The sequence below is a fragment of the Dermacentor andersoni genome, chromosome 1 (genome assembly GCF_023375885.2).
Source record: "Dermacentor andersoni chromosome 1, qqDerAnde1_hic_scaffold, whole genome shotgun sequence".
In the NCBI taxonomy this organism is placed as follows: Eukaryota; Metazoa; Arthropoda; class Arachnida; order Ixodida; family Ixodidae; genus Dermacentor; species Dermacentor andersoni.
In genome coordinates this window covers 128,926,353-128,952,993 of record NC_092814.1, presented here as the reverse complement: position 1 = coordinate 128,952,993, position 26,641 = coordinate 128,926,353, and the positions used below count along the sequence as shown (strand labels likewise).

General features: G+C 45.1%; 1 protein-coding gene across 6 annotated transcripts in view; it reads left to right on the top strand.

Annotated features, from left to right (window-relative positions):
- The window catches only part of LOC126544153 (pre-mRNA-splicing factor 38B-like), a 67,856-nt gene that overhangs the window by 15,847 nt on the left and 25,368 nt on the right, over positions 1-26,641 (top strand). The window contains exons 1-7 of one of the 6 annotated variants that reach the window (XM_050191390.3): positions 4,245-4,371; positions 4,569-4,760; positions 5,013-5,081; positions 7,921-7,935; positions 8,042-8,193; positions 13,681-13,741; positions 16,853-16,939. In XM_050191390.3, coding sequence (XP_050047347.2) covers positions 4,584-4,760; positions 5,013-5,081; positions 7,921-7,935; positions 8,042-8,193; positions 13,681-13,741; positions 16,853-16,939 — 561 coding nt within the window. In that variant the 5' untranslated portion in view covers positions 4,245-4,371; positions 4,569-4,583. Of the gene's footprint in view, positions 1-4,244; positions 4,372-4,568; positions 4,761-5,012; positions 5,082-7,920; positions 7,936-8,041; positions 8,194-13,680; positions 13,742-14,243; positions 14,261-16,852; positions 16,940-26,641 lie in introns of those variants that run through there. The other 5 variants (XM_055062021.1, XM_055062026.1, XM_055062022.1 and 2 more) reach the window with 5 other exon arrangements.

The window sequence follows — 26,641 nt, the reverse complement described above, 5'->3', positions numbered from 1 at the left end:
GGATACCCTTTCATGAGAAATTTTTTTTTTGTATGCAGTACAGGAATCTACATGTTTTTTTTTTTTTTTTTTCACAAGTCAGTGTCACGAATGTTTCATGTAAAAATTTCAGATATTTTCAAGTAAAATTTGTGGAAGTACTCCAGTGGGAAGTATTTCTTCCACTGCCCAATAGGTGCACCAAAGAAAACAAAAGAAGTGTTTTATTACTCTAGAAACCACAGGTGGTACAAAGCAAGAAAAAAAACGGAATGTTTATTTTCTCTCATACTGGCTGAAACAACCAAATGTCTGCACCAACTAGCATAGTGCAGCCCTTGCAAGGCACTACCCTGGAAAATGTACCACATCCGCTTCTCTGCTGCCTTCAGGCTGCAGTGCCAGAACATATTTCAACAAAACACTTGCAGCAAATTTCAAATCAATTATGCATTTTTGTTGCTGAAAAATTGTTTATTAGCTTATACGTACCTTCTGAAGCCAGAACTCATGTGAAGCAATCGGCATCATTGATTGCTGCAGAATGCTGCAGAACTGTTTTTGTGACACAGAAGGCACCAATGCATTTTTTTTTTTACATAGTTTCTGTATGATTGGCGATGCATTCCTGTGGTGGGAATGATGCTTCCCAGAGCCTTGCTAGACGAATATAGCAGGTGGAAAAGTACACTTCCCATTGCCTGTGAAAGGATTAATGCCATTTGTGCATTGCATGCACTCCATCCTCACACTGAGGTATGGGCAAGCAGTACTGTCAGAGCAGTACATTCTAGTGGACCTACAGCTTTCTTGAAAGGCAAACAGCTGCTACTGCTATTTGAAATACCTTAGCATATCATTTATACAACTAAGATCAACATTGTTCCATTGGTGGCAATAGTGAGAGTCGCAGCAAGTGCATCTCGTGCGCATTTGCTGTGAATTATTGTTTTTTCCAGGCGCTATGGATATCATACATTTTTTATTGCCAAAACAGTAATGAACAGATTTTCTGCCACTTACTTATTCTTGAAGGGATGGCTTATATGAGCCCCGCTGAAAGGCTCTGCCATATTAGAAATAGGTATTCTGTGCTAATACTGTGAGTAAAGGAGCACTTTTGCCTAGGCAGAATGAGCACAGTGCAGAAGACGAGGACACAGAAAGAAAGACACACACAATACTGACTGAACAATGTTTACTGGTGATAGTTTTGTGCATGTCTTTCTGTGTCGCCATCTTCTGCACTGTGCTCATTAATTTTGCCATGTACCAACTTGCCCAAGCCTCTATCCTTATCAGTCTTTGCCTAACTTTTTTAATCTTTACCCTCCTTTGTAAATAACTTTTTGTGAGCTGCATAATGTGTGGTAAGGCTAATGCGCACATATTAACAATATTCACGTCATGCCGTCTATGGATGGCTTCTAATTTATGTGCAAAACATTTCTTGTGAAAAAGTTTGCTCAAATGGTAGCAAACGACAATCGCTTGAAATCAATAATAAATTCCTGGATGCTGGCCAAAACATGTAGTACTCGAGAGTCGAAGCTCTACTTGAAAGGATCATAGGAATTGTCAGACACTGGTCAATTTTGCTAAAGGGAATTTCTGAGATTCTTTTTCTCATTATAGTAAAACAGTGGCACAACAAAAAGAAGGGATCTATTGTTTCCTCCTCATTACAGAAAATGCAAAGGGGGGAATGCCTCAAACCACACATGTATAGCTAAAGTTCAGAGAGGGAATCCAGCGGCATAATTTGGTGAAGGATACTTCAAGCCTGCATGTATTGAATGATTCACTATGTCGGGGATATAGGTGTCGATAAGTTAATGTGGGGTTAGACAATGCTTACTTAACAGTGCATGTGCAAAAACTAACTGCAGTGAAATACCCTTGTTACCAGGCGCCCAAATTAATTGAATAGATTGCAAATGAACAGAAACTATAGAGAAAGAAATATGATAAAGGTCATGTTACTAGGCAGAAAGAAAAACACAGAGATTTTGTGACAATAGCAGCCGTAGTATTTAAAGCATTTAATTTGCGCAGGTTGATACTTATTTATATGAACTCTGCCAAAAAAATGTCCAAGATGTGACAATTGAAAAGAAAAGGGCCAATCAAGTTCGGAGCAAAAAATTCCGACACCCAATTTTTCTTCACAGTGTGATGCGTCAGTTGCAATGGCGTTTGTTGAAAGTTATTGTCGTTAAATGATCTTGAAGTAGTCAATAGTCCACTTAGAGTGCAATTTGTGAGTATACACTCTTAAGCAAAATTACACCCTTTTGCCACACAACAGTAATCGTCATCTGTCTTGTCCGCATTTTCTTTCTTTAACACGGCGAGCCCGGTACTTCCAATTCACGAACAGCATGCCCGTTATTAGCATGACAGAGCATTCTCGACAGGAAAGTAGCGAGTGTAGCGTGAAAAACGGTTGAAAAACTCTTAAAACGGTTGCGCCCTTTGGAGTGTATATTTGTCCCACAGCAATAATCGTCATCTGCCTTGCTTGCGTTTCTTTTCCTGAAAACTCGGCGCTCGCTACTTTCCTGTCGAGAACGCTGCGTCACACTGATAACGCGCATGCCATTCGGGACTGGAAAGAGCCGGGCTCGTAGCGTTAAAGAAAGGAAACGCAGGCAACACGGATGACGATTATTCTTTTGGGACAAGATACGCCCCAAATGGTTTAAATTTTTCTAAGAGTGTACGCTCTAAGAAAAGTTTACACCCTTTGTAGTGTATATTTGCCACACAACGATAATCGTCATCTGTCTTGCCTGCATTTCCTTTATTGAAAACGCTGCGCTCGTTACTTTTCTGTCGGGAATGCTATGTCATGCTGATAACGCGCATGCCGTTCGTTACTGGAAAGTACCGGGCTCGCGGCGTTAAAGAAAGGAAATGCGGACAAGACAGATGAAGATTATCGTTGTGTGGCAAATATACACCCCAAAGGATGCAACTGTTTTTACACTCTTAGGCAAAGTGACACCCTGTGGATTACCCCTTCTGCCACACAACGATAATCGTCATCTGCCTTGATGCGTTTCCTTTCTTGAAAACGCCGCGCCCGCTACTTTCCTGTCGGGAATGCTATCATGCTGGTAACGCGCATGCCGTTCATTACTGGAAAGTACCGGGCTCGCAGCGTTAAAGAAAGGAAACGCATCAAGGCAGACACTCTTAGAAAAATTTACACCCTTCGGGGTTTATCTTGTCCCACAACGATAATCGTCATCTGTCTTGCCCACGTTTCCTTCTTTTAACGCTGCGAGCCCGGTACTTCCCAGTCACGAACGGCATGCGCGTTATCAGTGTGACGCAGCATTCTCGACAGGAAAGTAGCGAGCGCCGAGGTTTCAGGAAAGGAGACGCAAGCCAGCCAGATGACGATTATTGTTGTGGGACAAATATACACCCCAAAGGGTGCAACCGTTTTAAGAGTGGATGACGATTATCGTTGTGTGGCAGAAGGGGCACTCCAAAGGGTGTAACTTTGCCTAACACTCCTAAAACGGTTGCACCCTTTGGGGTGTATATTTGTCCCACAACAATAATCGTCATCTGCCTTGCTTGCGTTTCCTTTCTTGAAACTCGGTGCTCGCTACTTTCCTGTCGAGAATGCTGCGTCACACTGATAACGCGCATGCCGTTCGTGACTGGGAAGTACCGGGCTCGCAGCGTTAAAGAAAGGAAACGCGGGCAAGACAGATGACGATTATCGTTGTGGGACAAGTTACGCCCCAAAGGGTGTAAATTTTTCTTAAAGTGTAGAGTGTAGGTCAAGTTACACCCTTTGGGGTGTATATCTGCCACGCAAGGATAATCGTCATCTGCCTTGCTTGCGTTTCCTTTCTTGAAAACGCCGCGCCCGCTACTTTCCTGTCGGGAATGCTATGTCATGCTGATAGTGCTGGTAACACGCATGCCGTTCGTGCTCGCCACGTTAAAGAAAGGAAATGCGGACAAGACAGATGACGATAATCGTTGTGTGCAAAAGGGTGTAATTTTGCTAAAGAGTGTGTGACTGTGGTTTTTCAACTTTTTCCGGACGAACCAGAGGCGTGGATGCCAAGAGCTTTATTTAAATATGTGGAGCAAAAAAAAATTTTATATTCTAGAAAAATTTTAATAAAATTATTTACAAATTGTTAGAATAAAAGCGAAGGCCACTGGAGGCGGCGAACAGCAAGACGTTGGCCAACAGCGGGATGTTTTGCGGTGAAAGCAACACTGTGCCTGATGTATCAACATCCGGATCCTCCATGGAACAAGCCGAACAAGTAGTCGAGCAGCTAACGTAGTACCGTACTGCTGCCTTGATTTGATGATCGCGGCGACGTAAACGAACACTGTTGCTTGTGATTAAACCGTGCGGTATGTATGAGTTCATTTTGTCCAGGTAAACATTGTTGAAGCTGACGTCAACACAATAAGCGAAGTATGCTTATGTATGCGATTGTTCTATGTAGTTTTCTTTGCTAGCCCTAAACGTTTGGTTGTGAAAAACTGTTCGGTGACGAAAATTGTGTCACAGGCTGTCTGTTAATTTTAGTTCTTTTTACGTTTTGCAGGCTGAGCTCACCAGCATGGCTCCCGGTGGTCCTGCGGACAAAAAGAATAATGTCCTTCCGTTATGGGGCAACGACAAAACGATGAACCTGAATAACTTGATACTCACAAACATACTGTCGTCACCGTACTTCAAAGTAAACCTCTACAAGTTAAAGACATACCACGAAGTTGTGGATGAAATTTATTACAACGTAAGTTACGTGGTATTTTTAATCTGTTCACAATCGTTGAAATATTTTACGCGCTGTAAGGGGAACCGTGATCTTTGCAGCATGATTGTTTTTTAGAGTCGGTGTGGCTACATTTGTTCATGTGTGATCATGAACAACGGTGGCCTTTTATGAGCTTCATAGTTTAAAGAAAGCAGTAGACGATGTATTGCCTACGCATTGAATTTTAACCATAAGCTGCCCTTAATCTTGTTCATTGAAACTCGTACTTAGGTGCAGCACTTAGAGCCATGGGAAAAAGGAAGCCGAAAGACATCTGGCCAGACTGGCATGTGTGGAGGGGTAAGATTGATGCCCATTTAATAGCCTGCATGCCTTCTCTCCGAAGCGGTGACATAGGTTTGCCGTTTCGATTGTGTGCAGATATTTTTCTGTTTTGACCTATTATATATGATGTTTTGCGCAGTTATTATGCCAGCATTGCCGTTTGATGTTCATAAACACAGTGCAGGTCTAAGGTGTGTAGCCTTTGTTCTGCCTGTGCTGAGTTGTAATGCTGTTTATGTACCAAATAGGGCCAGATATAGTGATAGGTTAATTGCAGTAATGTGTACTATTTATGTTTTGAAAGCAAAGGATATAATTTTCTGTTTCATGCTGTGCACAGACACTTAGTGGCATCATGGTTCTGGCATGCTTTGGTAACAGCCATTGCCTCTGTATTTTCTTTGTGGCAAAGCAACAACCAGCAATAGGCAATGCACCATTGGGTTGTTATACAGTCCTAAAAAATCTGACATTCAAAAGTACCTAATTTTTCATAAGCATATGTTGTCCATGAGCTAGGAAGTAGTTGGGCCAACTGCAGGTGCCATTTTTGGCTCAAAGCAGCGAAAGTCTTCTATGTAGTGTGGTCTTTGAGAAATGCATTCACTTTCAGTCAGTATGAATGGTGTGGCGGTAAATGATGCTGGGTATATAATTTAGGCAGATTGGTGTACCTGACTAATGAGAGTTGGAGGTTTGTCAGAATTATTCGTGTGGATTTTATATCGGCAGCAATAAATTTTTTAAGAAAGAGGACAGTAAAAAAAATTATGTACCCTTAAGCATGTGAAATGACTGCATCATGATGTAGATGTCATCTCATGCCATCTCTATGCAATACTGGTGACATTGTCTGTACCATCAAGGAATAAAGGAATAAAAGTGGTGACAATGAACCCATTGCAAAACCCTCAGATAGCTTCCCTGTACAGCAAGAACTTCTTCACTATGGTGTTGTAGGCCATCCTTGAGGCAGAAATTTTGTACATTGTGGCGTCTTCTGATGTGTAGTCACTCTGCAGGCTTCTGTATTACTGTAGAAGTTTTATACAATCTTGCCAATATCCTACTGTAGTGTGGAAAATCAGTGTGCATCAAGTGCATGCACTGACCACGTGTACTAGAAGACCTTGCACTAGAAGCAGCTATTGTTGCATCAAATTTGGGCCTCAATTCCTTAATTACGCCATGGCCTTGTAAGGGATTATCAATCAACAGTATCTGCCTTAAATATTTTGGAAATGGGCATTTGCACCACGATGGACAAAAAAAAAGGTGTGCTTACATTGGCTGCCAGCACCGCAGCGAACTTGCCGTGCACCTGCAGATGGGCCCTAAGCGAGGGTACTTCCCATATATAACTTAATGTATGAAACTGAGAGCACATTGTACCACAAGCTTCTAGTGTAGTTCAAGTATTAAGCAGGCAATGTCATTTCTGTCTTCAAACTGCAGCTAGACACTAAAAAAAAAACATCAGCATCATTACTGCAATGTTGTTGCAGGCAGAAGTCATGGTAAATAAAAAAAAAATTGAGATTGATTAGTAACAAGCACTTTCCTGTCCAGGTTCCTGGGAGCCAGTACTGACAGATGATAGTGGCATTTGTTGGTATGAGCACTTCATGTGCTGAAGGACACGTTAACCGCAACCGACACAAGCAGATCGTAGCAAAAGGGTAATTGATTCCTTGAAGTGGATGAGAAGGTTGAATATATGTAGGTCATACTGAAAGTAATGGCAACAGCTTTTCACAAATGATTATGCTGCATTACTGACCGCAAAAAGTTATCAGTTTATTTAGTTCATTTTCTTCAAGGTTTCCATTTGTCTGCAGACATTTTTCACACAAAGAAGCTAGAAAGTACCCCTCCGATAGAACTCTGTTCCAGCCTTGTAGAGACAGTGACACACTGCTGCACTGATTCTTTGGCATCTCGTATCATTGGCGTCACAATTGATCGTATTTCAGGTGGTTGCACAAGCGCCTCCCCTCCTATTCTGTCAGTTCCCTCCACTGTCAAGCTAGAAGTGTGAGGGCATGCATTGAGCAACGACTCTTCTACAATGTTAATGTATTGAGCAGTAATTATTTTGCAGTAATCTAAGCATACAATAATCTCCTGAACTGCATTGTGCCCTATTTTCTCACTAGCATTCTCACTGTCTTGTATGTCTTTTTTGATAACTGCATGAGTGATCTCATTGTTGGCTTCACTCGTGGCTTTCCATGGGTGACCGCTCTGAGGCTGATCTTCAATGCTTGTCTGACTACTTCAAAATGTGTGATCCTTTTTGGCACACTGTTTGAGCCCATTCCCACTTCATGATACGCAATCTGAAGCCTGTTAGGAATTTCTGTGACTAAGATTTGCTCTGTCGCCAGAAATTCTATCATTGACACGTGAGAGATCATGTGCTGCATTGTTGTTTAGTGTACTGGTGCCTAGATTCCGTACCCTCTTAATACCAAACGGCCATCCATGATTGCAGGAAAGATGGCACCATGTACTATCATATGCCCATTCTAGTGCACTTTCAGATTTGCTTACAAAAAATTATTGGTCATTACTTTCAATATGGCCTTCTCATGTAATGAGTCACCTTTTGATGTGAATTGTAGGGTAAGGGAATTTCATTTTTATGTCATTTAGTGAATTCATCAGCGAATTGGTCACCTAGATGTGGACCAAGTCATCAATTTTGGAAGAAATCCAATTTGAATTTAAGTCAAGTTGCTTGCAATTCAGTTGAACTTTCTGCAAGCAAGCACTAAAGAAATGTTTTGCTGGAGAAATGTGACTGATGTCCTACAGGACACAGCTTATTTGTGTTTATTCTTTTGCCTTATAGAGATCATCAGTACATGTAAGTTTTTATTAGTAACACTGAAATTTGCTACTGTGCAAAGTTTAAAAGTGGTCAACAACCACAGATTAGTGCTGACTTGCTGAAAATTTTGTTTGTTACGCAGGTACGGGGAGTTGGAGCAGGGGGGATTGTCTCCACTGCATTCTGCATCCTCTACAAGCTCTTCACACTTAAGTTAACTCGCAAGCAGCTGGTTGGTCTCTTGAACCACTGCGATTCCCCTTACATCCGTGCACTGGGGTTCATGTACATCAGGTATGCTGTTTGTGAATGCTTTTGAGTAGTGTTCACATTTGTGACTGAGAAATTGGTATAGTCAGCCTGTAATGTTTTGTTTGTGTGTGTGCGTGTGTGTGTGTGTGTGTGTGCAAATTTTGTTTTTCTCAGCATCTGTCTTGAAGACCAGCTGCTGAGACATCTCGTTTGCACATCAGCATGTAACTAGGGGCCGAGAGAAACCTCCATTTTAGCTGTTCATGGCATGAGACATGAGCATGCAAGTCGAGAGTAAATTGGTTTTAACGTTGCATTTTAGGGCCCATTAATTTCTAATTGAACGACGAGCAGAATTCAGCTAACTGCTGTTACAGAATACAAATATTTAGGAGGCATCCTCACAAACAATTTATCCTGGATTGCACATGTTCATAAATTGGCACCCAAGGCTAGTCGTACTGTGGACGTTCAATTCAAATTTTCAATCGAGCTCTGATCAAACGTAAAGAATCTTTGTTGCATGTCTAGCGTGTGTCCCTTTTTAGAATATGCATGAAGTGGAACATTGACAATGAATGCATACAGTATCTGGGGGTCGAGGTGCGTTTCTCCTCATCCCCCAGCTTTCGTTTTGTGCTTAACTCAATCTTTGGGAACCACCGCCGCAATGGCAACATGGCGGACACTGCTAGTGTGCCGGAACTAATTTTATGCTCGAACCGTGCTTCTCTCTCGTGGCGTCAAGTCACCATGTAAGCACACGTCCCCGGGACGCGCCCTGATTGGCCTCCCGAGTGGCAGCTCCCGGTGCCTTCTCCATCCAAGCTCTCTTCCGCTGAGCACTTCATCGCCGCGGCAGATGCTCACAGGCCCGCAACAAGTTGTCTGCATGGGACCTTTGCTTTTGCGACTCCTTGTTCTCGCGTTTGGTGGGCCGCTACCCAGTTAACCCTAGCACAGCGCATGCGTATGCTTGATCGGTCTTGTAGGAAGCCTTTGCCCGTAAGCACCTTGACTGTCACGCTGTGCTGTATCTTGGGTCAATAATCCCGTGTTTGTTGGTGATCTGACCCGGGAGTCTTCTCTGCGCTGTATCATACAGTCGACGAAGCATGTCATAGCACCTTTGTTTGTCGCAGAGTGGAGGAGCATCATGCCTTTCCTGACCGTCGCTCGTACGGTGAGCCTTGTGCGAACCCATCTCTTACAAGTTCAGAACGGCTTTCTGTGTATGAGGCACATAAAGGTCATCTGTTATACTGTATACAAAAAGTTTACAGATTAAAATGAAAATATCTACTGCTTTCCTTATTATACAGTGAAACCTCATTAAACCGCAGTTGGCCGGAGCTCGGAAAAAGTATGTACTAAACAGTAGTACTGTTTAACCGAAATAGCACGAAATTGCCCACTTACCTGTCAAAAACGAAACTCGGAGAGAGTGTGATGAAAGGGGAAAAAGACGTGCAGTATTTATTTACTTCACGAGACAAAAGCCATGCTAAAGCCATGCATGGCGCAACTGCCATGCTAAAGGCATGGCAGTTGTGCTTTTCTGCAGTTCAATTCCAGTTTTCAGAGTGAAATGGTCTGGAATTCATTACTATGAAGGAACATCAGCATTTTGGACTGGAGTAAAATTTACAAGAGCACCAACTTGCCTATCTTGCAATGCATTTGGCGTGGCCAACTAATGTCCCACTGATAGCAGGTGCCCAGTATTCCACCGTGCTCTGTACGTCCGTTCACCTCCTTTCTTCTTCACAACTTTCCAAGGTACTCTCCTCTATTTCTTCCTTCCTTAGCTGTTGGCGTCAAATATTTGCGCTCTGCGGGGGTGAAGTCAAGAAGCTAATTTGTCAAGAGTGCTTTCAGCTATCAAAATATAAGTGGCCAGATGGTGCGCTTTCGCTGTGGTCGCTGCTTCAAGTGGTGCGTCATTGTGGCAAGTTATTTTATTGCGACTGCAATCAGAAAAGATGCGATAAGCCCATTTCCAGGTGTGGAAAGTTCTCGTGTTGCTGAATTTACCCGGCACAATTTCACTAGTGGAGATAAATGTGATGACAGTATGCCGTTTCAGCCGCGTCGCAGTGGCATATTGGCTTGTAATGAAGCTTGCGGGTACTAATCTAACCTGAGTAGAAAACAGTAATAAACGCCAGTCGACTACTGCATTTATGACAATCATTTGAATACAATTGCATTTGTTTTAAGCTTGACTTCCAGAACAAAACAAAAGTGTACTGATGTTCCTGGGGGCCTGAGATGTGCCCCTTACCAATTTTATGGCACTGCTGGTGCCAGTCACCCACTTAGGTGGTGTTGTATGTGATACTGTGATGACCCACTTATGGGGGCCAAGGTTCGTGTACCCAATTGTTTGGTTGGTTCTCATAGGCGGAGCCTCCGAGAACCTAATTGAGGACAAAGCCGTTGGTTTGAACACACACACACAAAGACTTTTAATCAAACTAAAAAAAGGCTTAAGATAAATAGAAGAAAATAGAAAACATGCCTAAAATAAACACTTAAGCAGACATTGCGGCAAGGAACACACATAGGGCTTGCATGAGGTTAACGAGTTAGCGAGTCCGGGCTTGCCACGAGGGCGGGGACGCGTCACAGTCTCGACGCGGTGACAAGCTGGCGAAAGGAGTGCTGCCGGTCTCACCATAGGTCGCGGTGTAAGCTGACCGACCGGGCGACCGGAGTGCACCCGCTCTGGCTAGGCGAGGAAAAGTCGGCGGCTTGGTGGCAGGAGTGGACGGCGGCGGCGTTCTGGCCGGGCAGCTGGGTGTAGAGCTCGGGCCCGTAGCCCGACTGCTCCTCTCTCGCCCACGGCGCGGAAGCTCGAACGCCGGCCTCGGGCAGCAGGCGGCACGGCAGACGGGGGTGGCGTTCTGGCCGGGCAGCTGGCGTAGAACTCGGGCCCGTAGCCCGACTGTTTTCGTCCTGCCCACTGGCGCAGAAGCTCACCGGCGTTGAGGAGCTGACGGCACGCTCAGGTAGACGGGCGACGCACAGGAACAGGTTGGCAGGAGGCCCCGGTCGGGTGAAGTCCTGGTGGGCTCGGGTCCGGAACCCGACAGCCAGTCTTCAACGCCCGCTCCGGTGGTTGACCTCCTCCTGCCGTCGCTTCCTGGGACTCTCCTGGCGTCTCCCCGGCGTCTCCCTGTGTGTCCTCTTGCGTGTCCCCTCCCTCCTGCCAGCGCACCACGCTTTTTCTTCGGGTCTGGCCGATTTGGCATTCTCGGATTGGCTGCCCGACGCCCCCGTGGTCTCTTCTAATTGGTTGCTTTTCTTTTTGTTGTCTTTCATGCGCCGCGCATTCTCGTGCCGGACGCTCTTCGGCGTCGTTGTTTTCCTTCTTCCACCTCGGCGCGCGTGCACTCAGTGTCGTCTGCTCCTGACCGTCCCGATCACCGCACCGTGTCGCGCACCACACATCACACATACACACCTGAAAGCTCTACCGTATTTACTCGCATAATGATCGCACTTTTTTGTCAGAAAAAAATTGACGCAAATTCAGGGGTGCGATCATTACGCGGGTTAAATTTCCCGCGAAAAAAAAAAATTTTTTTCGTCCCCCGTTTGCTGCAGGATGCGGGTGCGGGACACCAAAACAAAAATGGCGGCCGGCTGAGCAAGCCGAAAGCGCCGAACGCAATTTTTTTTTTTCTTCTCGTGAGTACATTACATGCATTGAAACAGTTTTTTCCGTATCAGTAATGAATAATATCGTTAATATCGGTAAGTTTGCGGCAATAACGTAGCCATGTCCACTTTGAGGGGGCAGAAACAGATGGGCGCGCTTAGCTGCCAGTGACATAGAAACACATGGCGGGCATGCTGCGGAAACTGCGGCATCTGTCTTCACTACTATCCTAATACCGCACGTTTGCGCTAAGGGCGGGTGAATATCTTAGCTGTGTTACAAGCGTTGGCGTATGAATAAGGTACACCTTTAACGTATCAGTGTAAACGTGGCTACTATCGTTGCCGCTTGCGATTTGTTGCTTGCCCACGAGTGCAGATGAGAAGAATCGAAAGGCGCCTTTTTTGTTATTGACCACAACCATTATAAAGCCTACACATAATAAAGGAAAGTTTGGTTGTACCTCTTTTTGTCATGGAAGTGCGGAAAGTGATGAAAGTAATGAAATGAGGCATCTACTTAAGAGTGTTTGGTGCGTGCAGACCGCCTGGTTCGTCTTGAATAGTCGTTCGCGTAGCATTCAACAGATGGTAAGCGCAATCATTACTAGCTAGACTTGGCACACGACATATCGCTGCGGCAAGTTCGGGGTGCGATCATTACGCGGGAAATAAAAAAAATCGAATTTTGACGACAAAATTCAGGGGTGCGATCATTACGCGAGTGCGATCATTATGCGAGTAAATACGGTATTTGCAGCTGGGGATGTTAGCCTGCTAGCAGGACTCGTATGATGTATAGCATGCCACGACACAGGCCGAAGCACTCCATAAATTGAAGTTTATGAACCCAGACAAGATACGAAAACATGCTCAAGCAAGCAAAGCTTTACATCAGATTTTCTCTCGGGGATGTTCTGAATTCACACAAACGTGAGGCAGTTTACAGCTTTTGAGTTTTTTTTTATTAATAAATGTACATTTAGTAAATGTATACTGCTGTACAAAATCGAATTGTCTAACAGCTGCTACAATGACACTGGCACTAACAGTAGGAAATTAATGTTTCATGAAAATAGGCAGGGGACATGCGGTACTTGCTAGCGCACGCACATCCTGAGTGCCGTGTGGATAACAGCGAAAGTGCATGCATATCTCTACAACAAACAAATTAGTCAACAGACAGAAAACCCACTATGTCTCGCTACACGCCACTCCGTGCTTGGGCCGCTGCAGGTGACGCAGCTCTGTGTACTAGTAACATGTTTCCGCGCCATTTATGCTTTGCACCACAAAGCAGCATGCTTGCCGGTACACACGTTGGAACGCATTATCAGGCGAGTCAGTGCTCCTGTTTATCTTACTTCGTGGTTTTGGATGTCTAGAACCGGTTGAGCTCGGATGACTTGCTTCAAATATTGCATTAGGATCACTCATCTCAACTCTGTGCCAAGCCTGCTGTTTTAGCATGGTGCCAGTAACGCTGTTGCTTGTAGACGCCGATGTCTCCAGTGCTGCTGCCCACTAAAGTGACCAAGAATATTACTGGCGGCATTTTGGAAAGGCTCTATGTGATCTATGGACGGCCAGTGGGTTTCTATTTTCATTATTTCACTTATCTTGGAATGTTCTACAGTTTTTGCAGCTTCGAGTTCTCTTTGGCACCAATTTTACACCTCTGATGTTTGGTGCTTACACTGAATATAGGCTGTGATGCAAATTGTTATTCTACTTTTATGTGGTCTGTGCATGTGTGTAAATGTTCGTTTGTTTATTTACTTATTTATGATACATCAATGCCCTTGTGAGGTACACTGTACTTATCAGAAAATCTTGCCATCTGCTCAAAATTGCACTCATTTTCAGGTTCACACAGCCACCTGCCGACCTTATTGATTGGTATGAACCGTACCTTGATGATGATGAGGTATGTAGATGTGCTGTATACATGGTGTTTCTAGGTTTTGCTGGTTCCTAACATGCACATGAGCTTATTGTGTGGAATCTGTTGCAAACCTTACTGCTGCCTCAACAAAACACCCTTGCTACTCCCTGGGGGAGTACGCTACAAACAAAAATACAAAGTATCTTGGCCTTCCTAGCAAAGAATTATGAAAGATAAAACATCTCATTGCACAGTCATGTCTGCATACAAACTTATTGTATGCTGCAATGCAGTTTACCAGAAAGCTAAAATTGCACTGACATGCAAATACACTAAGAGCCTGCTCCCCCAGGTGGTCTTTCCTTTTATAGACGTTTGATGTAATATAAAAGACAATCGTTCCCTTTTCCCCTTTTCTTTCTCTCTCTCTCTCTCTCCTTTTTTTTTTTGCTGCTGTTGCTGCTGCTGGTATCATTCACCTTGCGTTTGCTTTTTTTTTTTTTTTTTTTTTTTTTTGGTAAGTCACTATATTTGCTTGGTATAGGCCAAGTCCAAGTGTAGGTCAGTCCTTTTTAAATTTGAATCTCAACGAGAATGGGTGGTAGTGGTGTACACATCTTTATTTAAGATTCAAATATTCAAAAATGGGGGGAAAAGGTGAGATGAAAAGTTTAACATAACAAAGTTTGGACTTGCATGCATTTAAAAAGACGAATGAACTTAGTATTTAAGTGATTTAAGCAATTAAAATGTACAGCTCCTGGTGGATATACAGTGAAGCCTCGTTGAACCGTAGTCGGCCGGAGCTCGGAAAAAGTATGTACTAAACGGTAGTACTGTTTAACCGAAATAGCATGAGATCGCCCACTTACCTGTCGAAAACGGAACTCAGAGAGAGCGCCATGAAAGGGGAAAAAAGATGCAGTATTTATTCACTTCGCGCGACATAAGTGTTATTTTCGTTTGATGCCGTGGCGGCCTAGCACGACGACAGCGGCCTCAAACTTACTGAAGCTGCGTGCCAGCTTCTCAGCCAGCCCCCTCCTCTCGGCAAACACTCGCACGGCAGATTCCTCGTTGGCGTTACGTATTCTCCATGCACGCTCGCAGTAGTGCTGCATAAGTCCCAGGGCGCCTTTTTCATTGCCGGGTGCCGAAGTTCGGAAAACTTTTCGTTTGGAATAGTTAGGTTATCGCTCCCCTGTTCTCGTTGCGACGATTGCATTCATGAGGCTGACGTAACGCACAGCTTATGCCACTGTCGGGCCTGAATCGCCCGTGCTGTCGCTTTCCGTGTCGTCCTCATCACTGTCGCTAGTCGACACTTCGGCAACAACAGAGGCAACGATGGCGAAAAGTCGAACCTCGTAGCCAACATCTCCTCGCGGTCGCAGCAGCGCTGCCGAGCAATTTCGCATTCGAAATGCCACACGCTGTAGTCAACAGCAGATCCATGTCGCAGGCCAACGCCGACTTCTTCGTGTCACGTTCGATAGCACGGACGATGTCTAATTTTTCTTCTATGCTGAGCACCCGGCGTCTTTTTTATCCGAGTTTCGGCATGACGCGAGTCCTCGCTTGCACGACGCCACAACGCTCTCTGGCACGGCATCGAAATGATGTTGGTGTTGATGCGGCTTCACGTGCAAACGCACAGGGTGCTTGGAGGCCGTTGTACCGATCTCTGAGGCTCGTTCTGCTGGGCCGCCCGGTGAAGACGACGCATTGCCGTGTTTGCGCGACGAAAAGTGGAAACGCTACGTTTTAACCGATGCGTACGCAATAAGCTGGTACGGTTTATACGGATACAAAATACATTATGTTCAATGGCCGCTGAGTCGGGGAATTGACTTTACTACTTTTAAACCGAAACTACTGTTTAAGCGGGTACGGTTTAACGAGGTTTTACTGTACAGTAGAATCTCAGCAGTACAAATCTTTCATTACCATGTAAAAGATTCACGTTATCCAGGGCATTTGAAATTAATATGTTAAGGCAGCAGAAATGGATTCATGGAAATTTATTCACATCTTAGAAAGATCCAGCCCAATCACTGACTGATTTTTTTGGACACACCTTGTACCACAAGAATGTACAAATAATCACGCCTTCTGAAGAAAGGAATTCAGAAGCAATTTGAGAGACAGGCTATATTAAGCCTTTCAGTGTTCTCCACTCTCTCCAGTCGGATGTGCACAGAAACAAAACGTTGGCGAGCTCCAAGGTAGTTCCGCCATCTTCTGTATATTTCTAAAAGTGTATTTTCTCATCTCTCTGGGTTTGCACAGTCTAGGTTTTCGTTTGTGCGGTGCACAACACAACCTTTCGTGGGTGTGGTTGCGCCACACAGAGTGCACATTTGCAGAAGGGAAGGGTGTCACCTGAACTATGTGCACCGCTACCACAGCGATTCTCTGTTCAAGTATTCCTACCTTAGCACAGGGTCACCACTCTTGCATGTTTCCGCCATCTGTTGTACATTTATAGTTCTTCTCTTTACCGTGATAGCGGCAGCGCTATCGCGGAAGCGTGCGCATTGGAATGAAACTAAGTAGGAAATACAAAACTATGCTGCGAATGTGATGACCATACTAAGGGTGGATTTGCCATTATCCGAGTCATTTTTTTCGCTCTGCGTAACCGAAAATAAACCATTGTGTTCATTTTATAATATTGGAGCAAAAAACCCAATACTGGGAGTGTGTCATCTCTGAAAAAAACCTGACACTCAAAGGGTTAAATACTCTTGCTCAATCTTGAACTTCAGCTCACTATCTTGTTACATGTTGTCAATGCAGTCAACACCCATTACAGGGGACTGTAACGATCCAGTGAGAAAGGTCCCTATATCTGAAGTCCGTTCTATATAAAATTAGGACTGGGGTATGTTGTGAAATGGGGGAACTTCACACATATATCACACATGTCTAGTGTTTGATTATTCAAACCCAAAGGCAGGTGCAAAAATACTGTAAAGCTGAAAATTAAAGAAGCGGATTTCCAGTAACGGTACAAACACATTATCAGCACATTGCCTCGCTGTTTGCTGTTTTATAGATGCTTGCTGCCAACAAATGGCAGTTTCCCCACACAACGGCAAAAATTTGCTGTTGGGGGAGAAATAGGTTCAAACTATATTTCTGCTGTTACAGCCAGCTCCTGGCCATGCTGGGTGCCTGATTGTGTCATCACTGTCAACACAAACATCGGCTGCAATTCGTCTTTCACATGAAATTATGGTAAATTGAATTAACTGGTGTCTTAATTTTATCTTGCATGACAACCACTGTCAAACCTCTAGCACGAGCAGGAGTTGCGGTATGAGGCAAGTTCAACTTGAAGCTAACATCCAGTGGCTGCTGCACTGCATGTGCAACAGCTGGACCACATCGTGCGTTTCTTAGCCTGAATGCCGTCGATAGCAGCCTACCTTTTTTGTGTGAATGGATTAGATGAGAAGATAAAGTGTCCTCAAAAAAACGCATTTTGCAATCTTTTACACACCATTCACCTTGGCTTCTCCGAAGTGAAGCGGGCTGGGCCTAATGGCACCCATGGCACTGAGCCGACAGCAGCGGGCCACAGTGAGCCACTTTCTGGTCATATGAAAAAGTCGGCATTAGCCAGCACGGGGTCAAGCAGCGCGTCACTGAGGAAAGTTTGCCACTACAGTCGAACCCGGCTATATCGAACTCGCAAAAAAACCTCTATCAGTTCGATGTAGAGCATAATTCGATACAAACCTGCTAAATAATTGGATGTCATAAAAGCACATACCATATATAAAATCGCTTTACTGATGAAACTAGCTTAGTTTCCCATGAAGTAGTCCTGTATTTTCTTCTGCTTGGGCAATTTCGCTGCCTGTGAGGAACACACTTCTCCACATTGTCAAAGGAGCCGGATCAGCTAAGGCCGCAATTTTCCGCTTTCGCGCTGAAGCACTGGACTAGTGCGAGCACACCAATCACCTCGGAGGATATGGGCAAAGGACCGTCGTTGCTTTCCTTATTGTGCCCACTTTCACTTGTGCTCGGTACGATGTCGGTAATGTAGTCTTCATTTTCGGGCTCTCCCGTGGTTGCAACACCATCATTTGCACTCACAAACTCGTCCCCCGTTGATTCGTCAACAGCTTCCGGAAATTCTGACAGCTCGCTCCAAACACCGGCAACTGCTTCGTTGCATTCGTCAGAATTTACAATCATCACCGAGCACGCGCAAGCCGACACGGCTGAAGCAATTTCGGATTAACCACTTGTACACCACTGTGCGTATGCGTCGGGCGCCACGTGCACCGGGTCGCGAGTTTGGCTGCTTTAGCCCCAATCTCCCCCGTATTCTTCAAGATCGTGCTGGGAGTGTTCCTCGGAATCTTGCACGCTGCGGGGACATCCGAATTCTCACCGCGTTCGGCCGATTTATGATTTCGAGCTTCACGATAAAAGGCGAATTCTGCCGCTTCACTGTGGGAGAAGGCCCTCAAGGCGCGCACAAAATGAACCAGAAAAGCAGCGAGACAACTCGCACTTTCGCCATCTTGCACGAGGCCACAAGAGCCTCTGATTGGCTGTCTGAGCAAGCGCTGCGGGATGGCCAAGATCATATTTTTGCAGGGGGGGGGTTGTTGATGGCTCGTCCGAGGTAGCGCGGTCACGGTAGGGAGAGCGGTTGGATGGAGCCGCGCCGCTGGGTTTCCCCGCCACCGCAATGGAAAGCCAACTTCTGGGGGCACTATTCAGCTGCTTGATTTTCGATATATTGGGAGTCGCTGCTATTTTTGTTCGATGTAAGCGTAATTTTTGCTATATATACTCATTGTAATTATACTGTGTCCAGAAATTGTTCGATATATAGAATAATTCAATGTAAGCGGGTTCGATATAGTCGGGTTCGACTGTAGTACTAATGTGTCCGCAACTGGGCAGAAATAGTTGCTTGCAGTGCACTATTACATGCAAACATTGCTGCAGCAAAGTTTGTCACATATGTACCACCTAGACAAAATTTGCCAAAAATTTTGTCCATGTAGACGATAGTCTGCTATAGCTAGTATTGCTGAAAGTGAATTTTTTTGGAGGAATAATATAGGCATAACTAAACTAAGAAGAATGGTCTAATATATCTATAAGTATGTTGTATGTGGATACACTGTAGAAAGCGTTGATTGTAATTGGGTGTAACACATGTGCCTGATGTGTCACTGTGCCACATGTCACCGTTACACATCACTGTCACCAGCAGTTTATTAAGTCACGAAGTGGAAATTCAGTTTGGTGATTCCTGTCTGTACACGAGAAACCACAGTGCAAATTGCTGGTCATCATCAGTAAGTCTTGGGATTGATTGATTGATTGACTGACTGACTGCATTAAATGTCCTAAAGCAACTACACGTATGCGTACCAGTGTGTGAAAGCTCGCACCCACGCGCCTCACGCATGTGCAGATGGTGTAGGACAGGTTGACAGATTGTACGCGTCGAAGCGTAGCGCAAGTACAGATATCTAATGTTTATGCACACTAAGAAATAGCGTTGTCCAACATGGCGGCACCCATGGCTCCCGCTTCAGCATGAATTCTCATGATGGCTACGTCCTCACTCGCATTGATCGCAAGGAAATGTTGAAATGAACTTTCGCTTTCTCTAAACTCACCTGAAGCTTTAGTTATAAGAGCATAGTGCGTCAAATTTGTGAGATCGTTCGGTGATTCCCGCACCCATAGGCCTAACGAGATGCATCCGAGATGTGTGGTGGTTAGAGGAGTAGGTGTGGCTACCAACCCATCTGGAACGTAGGTCATATCATGATGCAAAAAGTGGCGCTGCACTCAGTACAACTTGCAAACATTCGCTTTAACAGAAACTGAGCCACCATGAATGCCTCCCTCTCCTTTCCCTGGCGCCATGTGCATGACTGGAGACTGCATGTTTCCTTCCCGCTTTCCTCCCTTGTACACGGGAGATTGAGCCACGATCGTCGTTACCCCTCAGGCACAGTTGTGCAATATGCAGTTGCTGCCAGAGTACAATGCCGCCGTCCGTCCCCCTTCCTACCCCCTTGGGGGGCCTTTTGCACGACGAAAGACAGCGCATGAGATTGAGCCGTGATCATCAACCTCCCTCGCATGCTTTCACTCACACCTACACCATGTGACAACAACAGCAAACAGGTGCCTGTAGCGTCCATATAATTGCTCTCGCAATAAAAGTAGGAGACATGGTACGATTTGGCATCTGACACAACGTCGGACACAATCACACTTGCCGAACGCCATATCAGATACTAAATCGTACCGTATGTCTCCTGCTTCACGGCAGCAAGTTCACGGTGCAATCATTATGCAAGAACAAGAAACACACTTCTTAATAGGGAAAGTGGGTGCTGCGTTCATTACATGAGTGTATTCATTATGCAAGTAAGTACAGTACCATATGTAGCCGAGTCAGGCAAATTGTCTTGTTACAGCTTTAGTGGCCAAACGGCACTCAAAAAGCTGGCATAGCAGAATTTTGTCCATGGTCACAATATTTGTGACATTGTGCATGCAGATTGTGTCAGCAAGATCAAGTGAGACACATTGCAAAATTGCAGTGTGCGGTCACCTATCAAATAATTCTGGAAGCTGTAAAAGAGGATGGATCCACTTTCCAAAACGTTCTTGGACATCACGGCTGACCCTAGAATTGCTACATTCAGTAGCGTTCCAGGTGCCATGTATTGCTTCTTATCGATGCTGCACTGGTCGTCAACTTTTGTGGCTTCATACTTATGAGCATGACCGTAGCCTAATGCACAAACCCATTCACACTTGTGCAACAGTGAGGAGGATTTTGCAGCTTGATATTCACAGAATGCAGATAGCATGAATGTCGGTCGTTTCATTGGTGATGCATGGGTGCACAGGGTCATAGAGAGTAATATGGTATGAATGCAAACCAAACTGACAGACTGGCCCATTTGCTGGGTCATATGGCGAAAGCACCAATGAGTAACAGCACAGTTGAGTCATTCAAAGTGCCTCGAAAACAGTGAAAGTACTGGCCAACTGCATGCTCTGGCTTCCTCTCACATGTTTCTGCTGGTGGTCATGGCTCCTCGATTCATATCTTCAAGAATGGTGCGGAAGAGCTTCCATATTGCCTAAAATTCTGAACATTAAAAAAAATTTTTAATTAAAATTTCGAATTTTACAACTCCGTATCATCCTGAAATATATTTCAGCCACGATGTATCACTGAGATTCTACCGTAATCTTTTCACTGTGGGTTCATGATAATATTAGTGAGGGCACAAGAAGCTGGGGTTTAATTTTTAGCAGTGACAGAAATTACATTACACATAGAACTTCTTCGAAGGCTCCATGTTTGTTAACTTATTAGACTTCTTTTCTTTTGTGTTCTTTTAGAAATTTCAGTGAAAGATGAATATTTGTCAGGAAGTTGTTTACAATTGTTACATGATATTGCACTGCATATTGTAATATAGAAAATTTATTGGTTAGGCTTAATTGTTACAGTGAAACCTCATTAAACCGTAGTTGGCCGGAGCTCGGAAAAAGTATGTACCAAACGGCAGTACTGCTTAGCCGAAATAGCATGAGGTCGCCCACTTACCCGTCAAAAATGAAACTCTGAGAGTGTGATGAAAGGGGAAAAAAACATGCAGTATTTATTTACTTCGCGCGACAAAAGTGGTATTTTCGTTTGATGCCGCCGCGGCCTAGCAGCGATGACAGCGGCCTCAAACTTACTGAAGCTGCGAGCCAGCTTTTCAACCAGCCCCCCCTTCTCGGCAAACACTCGCATTGCAGATTCCTCGTTGGCGTTGCATATTCTCCGTGCACGGGCGCGGTAGCGTTGCGGAAGTCGCGGGGCACCTTTTCATTGAGGGGTGCTGTTCTCCTCGCGACGATTGCATTTGTGCAGCTTCTGCCACTGTCAGGCCTGAATCGCCCGTGCTATCGCTTTCCGTGTCATCCTTGTCACTGTTGCTAGGCGACACTTCGGCAAAACAGAGGCAACGATGGCGAAAAGTCAAACCTCGCAGCCGACATCTCTTCGTGGTCGCAGCAGCGCTGCCGAGCAACTTCTTCACATCCCAAATGCCACACACCGTAGTCAACAGCAGACCCATGTCGCGTGCCAGCACCAACTTCGTGTCACGTTCGACAGCATGAATGATGTCTAAATTTTCTTCTATGCTGAGCACCTGGCGTCTTTTTTATCCGAGCTTCAGCATGACGCGGTTCCTCGTTTGCACGACACCACAACGCTCTCTGGGCAGGGTTGCCAGGTCCAAAATGTGGAAAGTAGCCAAAAAATCTAGGAAAGTAACCAGAAATGTAGCCGATTTTGGCCAAATGCATAAATGTAGCCAAAGAAGTAGCCACGTTATGGAAAAACGTTGCATTTTCATTTATTGTGTAACTGAAGACATTATCATAGCCAACATTTAAAACTGCTTTTAGTAAATGTACGAACATACAAAAAAATATGAAACGTGTATAAATGACTACAGCTAACAGCGCTTTGATCAGCATGTAATACGACTAGAATATTATCACAAATCAGAATCACAGCTGCAGTTCAGGTGTAAATGTTTGAGTTAATCTTGGCAATAATTCCTGGAGGAATGTCAAAGCTCGAGGCATCCTTGAGCGATCGCTCTCACGATTATTCACATGTGATTCTGCATCTTGGCATCGGATGCGTCGCAGGACGTTTGTTACGCTGTGCAAAGTGAGATGCCTAGTCGCGTGAAATCTCGCAAAAGTGATCGTATTCCCGAATACAGCTGTATATTTTCAAGCTGGCAATGCGCAAATGGACCAAATACGCCGAGAGCGCGCCGCCACACTGGCTGCTGCCATGCTGGTAGCATGTTTACGTTTATCCCGTGGCCAGCTGTCCGAGTGTTCGATTTTGCAAACTTCGGGCAGCTTCGGGTTGTCTTAGGATCCCAGCTCATGTGACTTCCTATCGGGACTGGAACTAGCTGGCTGCCAACAGGCTGCCAGAACTCTGAAAGTCGAAGAAGTCCAATGTGTAGCAGGCCTCATGCGAAACGTCACTGCGAAGATGGAACACGCTGTGACGTCACTAGTGTGAAATCCTTTGCATGAAATGAAAGCACCCGAATCAGATTGACGATGATGATGGACCAGCTTGAAAAGATTTGAAGTGCTGTGGTCGTGTGTTGGCCTAAATATTTGCTAATGTTGTGGCATAATATGAGCTACACAAGTTTCTATCCAATTTTTACAATAGTCAAGCTATTTCAAAAGTAGCCAAGGCATTTTTTTTCCTGCCAACAGCCTAAAAATAGCCAATTTGGCGCAAAGTAGCCAAATCTGGCAACCCTGTCTCAGGGACGGCGTTGAAATGATGTTGATGTGGCTTCATGCGCAAACGCACAGGGTGCTTGGAGGCCGTTGTTCAGGTCTCTGAGGCTTGTTGTTCTGCCGGGCCACCCGATGGTGACGACGCACCGCCGTGCTTGCGCGACAAAAAGTGGAAACACTACATGTTAGCTGAAACGTACGCAATTATCTGGTACGGCTTATGCGGATACAAAACACATTATGTTCAATGGCCACTGAGTCCAGCATTTGGCTTTACTACTTTAAAACGAAACTACTATTTAAGCAAGTACGGCTTAACAAGGTTTTACTGTATATCCTTTAATTACATCCAGTACCATTGTGGCACTAGTCTATAAATAATAAGGTTAGTTAATCTCTTACCCTGTGCCCATGTGGCATGTGTAAGGGCACCCTGTGCTGTGCTGTGGAAATTAGTGCCAGAAGAAGCACCTGTAGTGGCGGTGCAGATATTGTGGCTATGGGAAACCTTTCACATTGCAGGCAGTTACCCGTGCTGCTGTGGCATGCCAGTTGGCTGCTGCACTCTTGTATTGTTTACATTTTTGCCCATTTGACTGCTTCGTCATAAGCCCTGGCTTGGGTAACAAAGTGTTTTGTAGTGCGGAGTTGGGAGGCATCAACCCATGGCAATTCACCGGTAATGAAATTTTTTCTTGAAATTGCACCGAGAGACGAAATAATACAAACTTTAGCTTAAGCTTGTTGTAAGGGTGGACTCAAGAAAAAGATGTAGCCATATTGTATAGAACTTGTACAGTGCACTGGTGTATGAACTGGTGCACTGGTGTAGAATTGTGCATGAACCATACTTTCAAGAACTTTGTAATGTCTGCATCATGTTTTATCATTGCTAGTGATAGTAGTGACACATTTGGGAAGCTAAATGGTTAACATGTTCAAAGTGCGCAAAATGTTTGGTGGGAAAACTAACTTTATTAAGTAGAACATTGTAAATGGAATTTATGCATGCAGCATGTTTTGCGTGCCTATAGAACTGTCCACAAGGCGGCACACTGGCATTTGGCTTGTGTTGTAAACTGGAGAATAAAAATTGATTTGATATGATTTATGCATGCCAATGCATAAAGAGAAGTCTCTTAATTGGCACCACTCATAAGCTGGAGTTAGTTGTGTGTTTGTATTTTTTCTCTTCTCTGATTTAGTTTCTATCTGTTACAAATTATTTAGTTTTTTCTTCAATTTGGGCCATTCACTTCCATGGGCTCTGTGAGAGCGTGACTGCCTATCACGCAACTTAATATTGAAGCTAGCCCCTCTGCATGAGGAGTGATTGTGGTAGGCATGTCCCAGGAAAGCCTTCCTCTTTATACATGACACACTTGTTATAAACATTCAGTATTAATGGTCTGGCATGTGAGGTTCAAAGGGGCCCGGAAACACTTCTTGAACATAGTAAGAAAACATTGTTAATCTGCACACTGGGCTTCTGTAAACATGCGAGCCAGATATTGCACTGCATGCAGCAGGGAATTCACAATCTTGTGTCGAAAACAGTGAAAAATTGCTTGCTCTCGCTTCCGCAGTGTCATCGCAAGCAGCTGGACCCACAAGCAGCTATTGGCTGATTTCGTGTTCACGAGACTGTTCTCATTAATGCATAATTGCTAATATTTAGTTGAAGAAATGAAACATATACCTATATGGTGTTTCTGCAATCTCAAAAAGACACAAAAATAATGTAATCTTGGCACTGCTGGTCTATGCACGACATTTAAGCGTTATGCACATGGCCTTCGAGATGGCAGTAGTGTGCTGCATAGCCTAGTCTACTACGGCCGCCACAGGGTGCCACGACAAGCCCGTTCGCTGCCAAGGCACTCAACTTTTCGGCAGGGCTTTTCCCCCTTGGGCTTCCCCCCTGTGTAGTTTCCAGCATGCTAGCAGAGACAAAAAGAGAGAACGCCACGTATCAGTGAGATACACTGCTTGAAGGATTCGAAAAGCGTTTTTGCCACAAGATTCATGAGACGACGCCCTTTAATAGTGAAGCCGTTCCATGTTTAGTTAAAAAAGTGTTTCGGAGCCCCTTTAAGCACAGGCATACTGAGCTCGCGCTCTTTTGAATGGCAATTTCAATATGACAGTTCCGCTCTTTTATGTGTACAGTATTCTACAGTATATGAGGTGTGTTCAAAAAGTATCAAACCTTTGGTCAGCAGAAATACATTCATTGATTAGGAGATACTAATCCCCTTCAAAGTAGTCATCTTGGTAACGCACACACTTCTCCCAGCTTTCCCGCCATTGTTTGGAAATGCTTCTGGAATGCGCCTTTTAGAATGGTGATCAGCCGGGCCGTTGCATTCCGCATGATGTCTTCTCTTGACTCAAATCGGGTTCCTTTCAGTGGCATTTCCAGCTTGGGAAATAGCAAAAAGTCGCACGGAGCCATGTTGGGGGAGTAGGGAGCCTGATGAACCACAGGAATAGCTGTCAGTCAGGCGTGTTGGTCTTGCTAAGTCTCCGTTTTAGTAGCGCTTTTTTCCATCGTGAACCACAGGAATGTTGTGTTTGGTGAAGAAAATCTGAATCAGATGCACAGAATGGGTGGGTGCGTTGTCATGATAGAGCTGCCAAGTTTTTGCTACCCAAAGATCCAGTTGTTTGCACCCACGGAGTAAGACATTTAGGAGGTGAAACTCCCATCAGCGCGAGCGAGCGCAGGCGACCAGTAAGGTCACAATTGTTGTATGCACCGACGGGGCCGTATACAGTGGCGGCGCCATGCGGCGCGTCGTAGAAGCCGCAGCGAAAAAAACAAACAAACAAATGTAGTGCCCGGGCAGGCGGCTCTCAACGGCGGTAATATAGTGCCTAGAATATACTGCTAGTGTGTCGTACGGAGCGCTCTCCCAATGGGAGAGGGTGGCAGTGAGTGCGATGCCTTCCAACTTTGGCCGCGAGAGGCGCTGCTCGTCGTAAAGGTGCCGTCGCTGCCGGGCATGCCGCAGTCGCTGCAGTTGCATTGGTCGTGTGCGGTGTGTATTATAGTATTTTAGTCGGATCTGCGCTTTTTACTGCGTTTTTCTCCGTGCTGTTCCGTGTGAGGGAAGACCACAGCGACTAATGATGCTAAACTCGAAGCATCAAGGCAGGGAAAAAAACGTGTTTCGTGCCGCTCTGTCGGAGTGGCTACCGGTCGAATCCGGACAAAGCTTCCATGTTTGGTGTGCCCTCGGACCCAACACGGCTTGCGGAGTGGGAGCGGCTGATCAGAAGACAGGACCGCAAGTTGACTCCAGCGTGTGTTGTCTGCGAAAAACATTTTAAAGACAGCTATAGCGAAAGAACGTTCAAAGTGACGGTGAACGGTGTTGTCAACGCGTGCTCGCCCGAGACAGACCACGTCTCATGCCCGACGCAATGCCAACGGTATTCGACAACTATCCGAAATACCTTCTGCCTAAGAAGACATGGAAACGAAAAGTAAGGAACTTGTGTGACCAACCTGCCGCTAAACGGCAAAAGCGCAGTGCCGGTGCAGGCGTCAGCGATGGAGCGTCAAGACGATGTCTCCGACGAGCCGCCAGCAAC